At 38.5% G+C, this 10,370-nt stretch overlaps 1 protein-coding gene across 1 annotated transcript; it reads right to left on the bottom strand.

Annotated features, from left to right (window-relative positions):
* Nucleotides 1-2,383: 2,383 nt before the first annotated feature.
* bmp3 (bone morphogenetic protein 3) lies at nt 2,384-10,370 on the bottom strand. Its single transcript, XM_027273955.1, has 3 exons — nt 9,615-10,370; nt 7,624-8,543; nt 2,384-5,379 (listed from the first exon to the last, which is right to left on the bottom strand). Exons 1-3 carry the CDS (start codon nt 9,889-9,891, stop codon nt 5,188-5,190), a joined length of 1,389 nt encoding a protein of 462 aa, XP_027129756.1. The 5' UTR covers nt 9,892-10,370; the 3' UTR covers nt 2,384-5,187.

The following is a 10,370-nucleotide window of genomic DNA, read 5'->3' as shown; positions in this document are numbered from 1 at the left end:
GTAAGTGTTGAGTCAGTGTCCTGTGTCACAGTATTATGTTTTTACATTCCTTAATCAATCTACGCCCATATAATGACCTCTAAAATATTGTTTTCAGACACTTTTTTTCTGGGCCCACATCATGGCTCCAGATGTGATGCAGCTGCTAAGTCTTTATTTCTTACAGCTGAGGGAATTTGTGATTACATGTGCAGTTTGTTTACGGCTGTAGAGGAATGGAGGTGTGTGGAGAGGAGATATCTGTGGAGATAACACTGCAAAACAGGCAGGCAACTTGAGACACAGACTTGGGAGAAGAAATTAACTGCTTAGACTGCATCTTACCACAATGCTTCTACTATCCCACACACAACAGTTGTGCTAAGAAGCATCAAGAGTTCCTTGTGTCAACTGTGTTATCCCCACAGTCCTGCCACTGCCTGAACTAGACACACAAAAACATGAACACCTTCTCCACTTAAGTTATAGAGTGTGAGCATCCCGCAGCAGGGTGCCTGACCTGAAGAAATATTTACCTTTTTGAAGCTGAGTCAACTCTGCGGTTCCCAGCTTCTTAAGAGAGAGTGAGAGCTATGCTCAGACTGAGGCGTTGATGATGTGAGGAGGAACAGCAAAGAGACCAAACTGAGCAGAAAACCTTCAGGATTTACTATAAGGGGATTTTCAGGAGCTTCGGGTTAAAAAAGATGTATTTTCCATTTTTAAACACTTGAGGTTTACAGTAAATCCACTGTGCACCATGTGTCTATGTATATACTGTATACTGTAAAGCACAAACATCAAAATTACACAATTTATACAATCCAAGCTACTTGTTCCTTTATGTATACCTTAAAAACTGATCGAGTGGATTTTGTAAATATCACATATATGTATATGTTGAGTGGTGAATGTGTACAGTATGTACAGTATGTGATAATGTCTCTGTATTGAAGCACCTGAAATTCTTGGAGAAGCTGTGGCCTTAAGATAATGACTTTTAGGATGCAGCTGTGTTTGTTAATATTTAAGAGAAGTTTTATGTGTTTTGTGTTTTTTTAAAAGTTTAAAAAGACTTTTGCAAAACTGTCTTCTTAGATTGGTAAATTTCCTTTTTTATTTAAATGTTTTATGTCCCAATAGATTATTATTTTTTATCTTTTTTCTTTTTCTTACCAACATTGCAGACGTTTCTCATTGTAGACATTTTGACTTCTCAAGCACGACTCTCCAGTTGCTGTAGCTAACATCACAACATCAGCATAACTTGGCAAACTAGAAAGTAAGCTGAATGTCCATGGGCAAGTAATTTAAAATGACCTGACATGCAAATCCTGACTGGAATGGCTGGAATAACAAGTTAGTATTGTGTGGCCCAGTCCAAGCCACTTTTTTTGTTTTCCATTTACAGAGACGGTGTACAACCACCAGTGAGCATACACACAGTGGAAAGCTAGCAGACTGTAAGGAGATATTTGCTAAAACTGAAATGAATTTGAAAATAAAATCAAATAAATGATTAGATATTGGATTAGAATTCCATCACGTAGAATCATGTATCCCACCTTAATGGCTATATTTCATTTAGTCCAGTGTCAGGCCTTGACCTAGCCTGATAATCAAGCTAAATTGCAACTTCATCTGACTTTATACATTCAACCTATCATGCTCAATATATATATATATATATATATATATATATATATATATATATATACACACATACACACACACAAAGTTCGAATTGGATGCCCCTAAAACAACCTTCCTTAAACAATACAATGTTGCCTTACAGCAAAAAAAAAAAACAAAAAAACATCATCAGCAGTGTTATTACACTTCCTTTACTGCAATGAAAAGTCAGAATGTCTGCCACCAGAATGGCCTGTTGCTTAATTTGTGTGGATTCTTGACTGAACTATACCTCAAAATAAAGTTTTACAAAAACAGAAATGTAACAAAACTGTTCAAAGCCTCAAAGTATATTTTGACCTCACTGAACATTGTTGGCTTTCGAAGATATCAAATGTCTCTAAGTCTTTTAGGAACTGGGGTTGAAAAGTTTGTAGTGCAGTATGTCCTGTACTGTACACAAACACACTGTGCTATCTACAACTGCCTCTGTTTAGTGCAATACTACAAAATATATTCTGCACCTGTTTATAAAATGTAAATATTGACTTTTTTTTGAGCAGTAAGTGAAAGCTGTAGACCATACTGTACATAGAGGAATTGTATTATTGAATTTCAGAAATATTGATCTTGTATTTTATGCAAAATGGATACCAGGGGTATAGAGTATAATGGAAATAGAATTTGAGTAGTTTGCTTTGTTTGTGTGTTGTTTTGTGCCACTATCCTTTAAAATCTTCCGGTTTAGAAACTAAAAAAACCTTGATAGATCTGAGTCTTGCATACTTTTATTCATTTCTTTGAACGCTTTGTAAGGATGGTCAGAGCTCAGAGGAGGGGAGAGCTTTAAACAGTTCACCGCGCTTTCACATCAGTAGTGACAATTGCCCATCACAGACATAAAGACCATCGACATGTCAGAGCTTTTATCCCCCTTTCCCAGACCACACCTCTACAAGATATGCAACATACAGAAAATAAATAGATGCATGTTAAAGGTCATTTCCATATACAAATATATTTTATGAAGCTTATTGTACAAGCATTTCTTTTTCTTTTTTTTTTTTTTTACCTACAACATAACATTTACAAGATAGGCTTGAACAGTGAAGTAGAGTAAGCTTTTATAACCTGCTGATATACTGCACTGTAAACTTGCACTGAAGTTTAGACATGGGTTGATTCTCAAATGGAACAAAAGCAAAGGCCCCAAAAATGACTCATAAGAAGGCGACTCCATTCTACAGCATGAATTGCTAAAATCTGTATTGACACAAGATGAGGAGGCACAAACTGAAAAAAAAGTGTCAGTACAAAATATATAAAGTAAAAAAAATCTGCCTTTAGCTATTGACACAAAATAAATGTCTCTGAAATATCAAAATAGCGACTTATTTGCAATACATTTTCGAATGAATTCCACTGGCAATCATACTTTTGTTTTTTTAAGTATATGCACTATGTTCACTCATTGTAGACTATTTTGTACCATAAAAGATATTCTCAGCTGTTTGCTTTGACTTCAGCTTCATTGCAAACTGAGCTCAGTTCTCTGAATAACTCAGCCCCCCTGAACAGGCGATGAATCAAATCAAACTTCTTGAAAAGCAGAAATCCACCCATTCAAAAGGCACTTCTATCTGAAAAGGACATTAGAATGTCATCAGCATATAGTGAGCTATATACAAAAACAATGTACAAGTCTACAGTAAAAAGCTTGCTGCTATATTTCAGTCTATTTGCTCTGAATAAATATTTGGTTTTATGAACTCTGACAATAATGCGCAACCCAAAGCAACATTATGACATGTTAACTGCTCTTCCAAGTGTGCCTAATATTCAACCTGTTGACCTGACGCAAAGTACATGTGATAAAATAACACACCCTTTAATGGTTTATGTAAAATCTACTCTATACAGTAATATTAAAGGCTTATGCGACCTAGGAAAACAGATCAGCTCTCCATGATCATTCAATATATTATATGTATTGGTCATAATTTTTGGCTTTTATTTTCTTTTTTAATGAGAATTTGAAAATCAGATGAAAAAATACTTTCTATTCGCAAAAAAACATTGTTCTTTCCACCCCCATTACTGTACGTCAGATTTTCAACCCCTCTCAACCAGAAGAAGAAAATACAGCAATTTATCACTTACAATTAAAAGAAAAAAAAATAAAATAATGAGCCTTAAGGATATGCAACGGAAAACTGATTCCAGACCAGCAGTGTATATTGACTTGATACTGACTTTGATATCAGTTGATAAAAACAGATTTCTTGAAGCATTCTGGCAGCAATAATAGTTATTCTTCATAAATGTCATTCTATGCTGTAAATACGATACATAATTTTAAACATTATGTAATGGCAACATGTTTTGAACTTTAAAAATGCCAAAAAACAAGGTTCAGCCTGATATCAGACTCACTTAAACCACTAGTATTAATCCTTGATGCCTGCCAAGTTCCATGACTTATTTGATTTCTTTGTGAACTTATCAGGTCACAAAGGCCTCAAGAGTTCCACACAAACATCAAGTTGCTTTTTAGTGCCCTGTAGTTTGACACTTGTAATAAAAAAAAATGTTGATAGCCCTTGTATCATAAACATAGTAGTTTCTCCTTTTGATATGCTTTATCCCTTTATCTTTCTAAATTAAACCTTTATTTGTAAAGCTTGAGCATTTTCTTGGCAAAGCAATAGCATAATGGGTCTCCTTAAAAAAAACTCCCCATTCCAAATGTTACTGAAGACCACAAATGAAAAGTAGCTTACTCTTCCGCATATAATAAACTTAAAATGTGGGTTCTGTACAACAATGGAGCAGTGATCTAACACAAATATGTATGGCTATCTATTGTACCGCCTACATCATAATTCTGGCTTTGGAATCTAATATATCTCTCTATAGCAGCCAAGCCAATAATTATACAATAACTTCTCATATAGTGAATAACACAGTGATAGTACAGACATAAATACATACACATAGTAACAAAAACCATGCAAGTGCGAGTCTGACTTTGTGGTAATGACCAAAGACAACTTCAAGCTATGAAGGAGAGAAAGATATGAACGCCCCCAACCCCCCCCCCCCAGAGGCATCAAAGGTCATTTTTTCTGAAAGGTGATTTTTCCTTCAGTTTTTGTCTCTCTTATGCCTCATTGGTAGTTGTATTTCTTGATAGTGAGTTTATGATTGCATTTACCCTGCTATTGCCCAAAAGAGAACTGAGCAGCGATGGTGAAGACATGAAGATAAACAGTGGTGCCAGAAGTGAAATTGGAGCATGGAGATTTGATTTTCCATTCCAGTTATCTTTCACATAGATAACTCACATGATCCATTCCTTCCCAAGAACAGAATGGTCTCCTCTTCACCTGGAACAACAGGAAGTACTCTCCTCCAGTGCAAAAGGTAAGTTGCGTTCAATGGGTGTTTGTGAGTGAATGAGTGTATGACTAAAGAAACAGGAGGAGAGAGTGTTGTTCTTTGGCTGCATGTGTTGTTGTTTTTCTTTTCTGTATGACATGAGTTTTATGTGAACAGGCATTGAAGGAAAAAAAAAAACTATCTACAGGCGCATGAATCTACAGTCATATTGGGGTAGACTTTCAGCACCACGTTCTTGTCTTCATCAAAGAAGAGGATGCTGAGGGAAGACATCTTCTCTGGGACACAGCACGGCTCGGGGATGCCTGGGACGACACCCACTGCCCGCACTATGCTCTGGATGGTGGCATGGTTAGAGGGCTTCAGAGCCTAAAGCAAAAGGACAAACATTTATTAAAAATTATCTTTTTTTTCCTATGATAGTATCCTGTGAAGCATTTTTGATCACTTTGTAGAATAATGGGATTGTTGCAAATTGTGACATGACTTTCTTACTCTAATTTTGTTTTTAGATGCACTTATAGAGAAGATTTTTAACAGCTTAAACTTAGCTTGAACACTAAACTTAACAGCTTTGTTTTGGCCATCATTCCTCTTGGTAATACTCGAGGTAGATAGGTAGGCAAGAGAGCGTTATTGCTAAAAAATAGTCTGATGGGGCAAAAAAACAAGAGCAGGCACATATTTTGACAGGTTTTTTTTTCTTTTCACAACTTATTTGGGAAAAAAAAGAAAGTAAATAGTATAATTATTAGCCAAAATGACCATTGCTAACATCCTCTATAGTTTACAGACTGAGATCCTGCTTTAATTTTAAACTTGCTGTAGTTGCGCATGCATATAGTTCAGGTGTACTCCTTGGTTTTTCCTTCAAATGAAATTATTTCAGTTATCTTGATAAAACTATTTGATCAACTGCCCCATCTGATCCTACTGTTGAAGTGATGTTGTTACTTTTGTGAGCCAAATCTAATAAAATAAAACCTATATCGTAATCTAATTCATTAAGAGTCTAGAGTCCAGAGGTTTTTGAGTTTTGCTACAGCATCCATCTTTTGGATCACGCACAATGTTGTCTAGTGCGTTCAACAAGCAGCTGCAGGTAAATCAAACTCTTGAGTGCTAGCTCTATCCCGACCCGTTCCCACACCTGATCAGCTGCTTCATGTCTTAGCAGGATCCGATAAGTGACAGGGCTCTTCCAACACATCATAATAAACTAGTCAGAGCAGCTTTTAATAGTAGCCATTTAGCAGCTTCTAAAGCTTTAGCCTGACAAAGGAGAAACAACATCACAGGATCACAGGCCTGTCTGAATGAGAAGCAAACCTGCAGGAGAGAGAGGGGGTTGCCTTACGCCCTAGGCCCTACTTCTGGGACTAATTACATCCGACTACAAAGGCCAGCAACTTAAGGTAACGAATTAAGTGGAGGGACCTCGTGCATTCCCGCCATGTTTAAAATACCTGTGATGTTATCTTGTCACCAGGGCCACAAGCTACACGGGAAGCTGATGTTCAACATCAGCTGAAGCACAAGTTTCTTTGTTTCTCTTACTTATCACATCTTTGTACGATCTTTCAAATGTGTAAAACTATATGTCATGTTGCTTCCTTCAAGGTCCTTCAAGGTTCGTTTTCCTTGAGCATGGTTATAAAGTTTTACACATTTTCAATGTCAGTGTCAGCCACCTGCTCCCCAGGAAGTTGCATAAGAACTATTTTTCATTTTTTGTTACAAATCCATTTAGATGACTCCATCCATAGTTGTAATAAATTGATAATAGTAATTTTTACTGCATGTTTAAGACAGCAGGGGGTTAGGGTTTGGATTAGGGTTCACCCTAGTCCATTTGACTAACATTCCTATTAAAAAATATAAATTTATCAAAGTATATATTTTAACTCTGATGCATATCTTCAAAGATCTCTTAATTCTTAAGCTATACTGTAGAGCATAAAAGCATGAAGAAAAAACTGCAGGCGGTGCTACCACTGTGACGAGTTTATCATAGCAGTTGAAGATGAAAGCAGATGGCATAAATGTTTATCAGGTTCTTTGGTATTATCATCTATAATATGAGACAGATTGGCTTCAGGGACTTCTGAAGGTAATATTATCCAAGTGAACATACTATAAAGCAGTAACAGCATCAGTAAACAACGGACTGAAAGCTTAATGGATACATTTACTGATAGCTCAACATAGCCTCGCTATATTTACATAATGTATACCAGACTGCCTGGAAAAAAGCAGTTTACATGTTAACAATACAGACTGGTGTGTTTCATCTTCTGTACTGTATATGCACTTATGTCAGTATACCTGGTGCTAAATGATGATGCTGGCAAAACATGGAAATGTTAGTGCAGAGGTTTAAATTCCAAAAATAAGAAAAAGGGTTTTGTAAATATAAACCAGTTATGAAATGCTTGTCTTCTTTTGGCTTGTGACCCATAAAAGCAAAGTCTGCTCGCCCACTGTCACTAATTGCATCTATCTATGGGTTATGACCAGGTCAAGCAAGGAGTATTTTTTCTGTTGTTTTATCTCAATAAAATTCAGAAACCTGGAAACTTTGGGAAAAGTACACTACAAGAGTCAGAGTCTCACCTTTGGCATCGGGAACTGGCAGGACCCTGAGCAGTAGTAGGCGTCAAACGACTTAGGTGATATAATCCATTCACTCCATCCAATGTCAGCGAAGTCCACTTTCAGGTATCTACGAGCACAGTTCCTGGGCTCGTTCCACTGCTTCTTTCGTGCCTTTTTAATCGTCTGCTCGTCAAACTGCAGGAGAGGCATCTTGTGCCGCTGATTCTTGCGTGTCTTTTTACGTGGCCGACGGGCCTGCTTGTTTTCGAAAGGTTCATATGGACTCGTCTCATCCCACCCAGTTGTCTCGTAGGGATACTCGGGCCCAGGAAGTTCATTGTTTTGCAGCGGGAGCAGAACGTTAACCGAACGCTTGTGTCTGGGCTGTTCTTGTTCTGTGTGGTTTCGCTCACGCAGTCCCAGTTTATGGAAACTGTGTGACACAGAACCTTCCCCACCTACCGGGTGGTGTCTCTGGAGGGTGGCAACCACGCTTTCAGGTTCTGAAATGGCAGAGTCATTGGCATAGACCAGGATGTAGGGTGAGCGGTCCGACAGGAGCTTCTTCCACGGCTGGGGACCTTGTGAAGCTACATCAATTCCAATAAGCAGCTCATCATGGTTTTTGGCCTGGTTGACCACACGAGTTATGTCCTTCCACTGCCAAGATATGAAGTCCCTGTAGAGGGTGGACACATTGATCCGAAAGTGTCCTAGAGTCCTCATCTTGTTATCTACAGAGGCGAAACTCCAGATGACCATGTGGATGTGGCTGTGTCTCCGAGGGCCATGGCGACCACAGCTTTTGGACCTAGAACAGCCCTGGGTGCTGTTCTGAAGGTCTCCAATGTAATAATGAAGAGTGGCTGACAGAACGTCTTCTGACTTGGTGACGGAAGTGAGGTTGAAAATCTGAAGCTGCTTCTTGTTTATCGTACCTGTGTATATAATAAGTAATATTAGTTATTAATCCAACACAGTGCAGGATTCAGAAACTAATCTCACTGATTTACTTGGCCAAGTTATAACATCTTCTAAGTCCTCTAAGTCCTCTTCTACCCCAATACAATTGTATTTGATTAGAGGTCCCCAAAGCACTTAAAAAGTAAAATTCCACAGCAATGTCTCTTTCCAGGATTTAACTTTTACTCTGGATAATCCACAAAACACACTTGATGGTTTTAAAAAGCATTCTCTCTTCAAAGATTCCACTGAAAACATTTATCTTGTTTGTAATTTGGGTGAACTGCCCCTTTATATGACATGACATACAGCTACCAGGCGATAGGAGGCAGTATAATCTAACAAACTTTGACCTTATGTGGAAACTCTATGTCTTTAATGCAGTCCACGTATGATAATAGTATAGCGAAGCCTGTGAGCAATTTTGACCTTAATACGATTAAAGCTACTCTCGGAGTTCCTGGAGAAAACACTTAAAGCACCTTAAATGCAAAAGCTCACTTCAGTGAAAGCTCTGCAGTTCTGCTGCCATACACGCAGGCTGGGCAACTAGAGAGATAATCTATCTAGACTATCTGACACTAAAATCTCAAGGTGTGAAAACGATTTTGTCAGCAAACGATTTTGAGTTGAATGTAGAGATCTGGTGCGGGTTTATATGTTCTTGGCACAGGGAAGGGGCAACAGGTTGATCACATTTCCATGACTGGATTAACAGGTGTATTTCAGTTTCAGCTCAGTAAACCAGCATGCGAATGACAGCAATTCTACTTGGTTTCTTTCAGTTTTTAAATCTAAGACAGGATAATAAATCTGTTTTACTGAACTGTTTGTATATATTTTTTTTAATATGCCTAAATTGCGCAAAGATTCTGTGGCCACACAGCTCGGTGCACTTGCAATGTGTGGATAATTCCAATTCAGCAAGGCAGGAGGCTGCAGTTTAAGATTTACCAAAATACAAACAGCAAAGCACGCACACATGCCATTCACTAGGCTGGCAAAACCCCTTGTTGTTAACATGCGTAAAAAAATTAGATACCTACCCCAGTGCGCTTTGAAGCTGCGGACAGTGTTGCCGTCTTTGAAGGGAAATCCAGCCCGGTTGTACTTTGCGTAAAGCATCTGCATGTGTTCCGTCATTGTATCCTGTAAAAGCAGATCCTGGTCGTCTTTCGTGAGGTGCTTTTTATCCACCGATTGCGTAAAATCCACCTTTTGCCTCTCGGGGAAATTGTCTGTTTTAAGCATCGCGCAGTATCCAACGCACAGATAACTCCATCCATAAAGCAGCACGAGCACAAATCGAGAGTAGAGAGCCATGCTTGAGCCAAAGCAAAAATAGCAGCAGAAAAAATAATAGTTCTGGAAAACCTAGCACGTTTCCAAAAATGGTTCCTATCTCCCAGAAGACATACCATCACCTGAGAATGAGTCCTCTGTAAAAGAATGATACCATCACCTTTGACACCAGTCACAGCAAGAGAGGAGGGTGAGCAGAAAAAAAAAGTGTAGCGTTATCCAAGTTACCTCTTTTTGCTTTTGATGAGTTACAGGTCTAAACGTACTACAGTCAGTAAATGATAAAAGTTCCGGCGCACAGCAAAAGGTGTAATGGGGCAGATGCGGGAGAACTAAGCTGCTAAAACAGTGACGTTCCTGGTTTTGTATCCGAGCTCTGAGTTGATTTCAGGACCAGCAGTCAACCGTCCCCCCGTCTCAGCTTTCATTGAAGGTAAAGCATGTTGTGCTTGGTATTATAGGGCTTGTGGGACCAGCTGGGTATTCCTCTCACACACACA

This window comes from Larimichthys crocea, chromosome III (assembly GCF_000972845.2).
Source record: "Larimichthys crocea isolate SSNF chromosome III, L_crocea_2.0, whole genome shotgun sequence".
Classification (NCBI taxonomy): domain Eukaryota; kingdom Metazoa; phylum Chordata; class Actinopteri; family Sciaenidae; genus Larimichthys; species Larimichthys crocea.
The sequence above is the reverse complement of the archived record's forward strand: the minus strand, read 5'-3'. Positions and strand labels throughout refer to the sequence as shown.

What these genes read in the sequence shown, in the direction of transcription:
- bmp3 (XM_027273955.1), bottom strand. Translation starts at nt 9,891, where the DNA reads ATGGCTCTCTACTCTCGATTTGTGCTCGTGCTGCTTTATGGATGGAGT. An exon ending in CAGCTTCAAAGCGCACTGGG is followed by an intron (nt 8,544 to 9,614) that starts GTAGGTATCTAA and finishes TTATATACACAG; the next exon opens with GTACGATAAACAAGAAGCAG. An exon ending in GCCAGTTCCCGATGCCAAAG is followed by an intron (nt 5,380 to 7,623) that starts GTGAGACTCTGA and finishes CTTTTGCTTTAG; the next exon opens with GCTCTGAAGCCCTCTAACCA.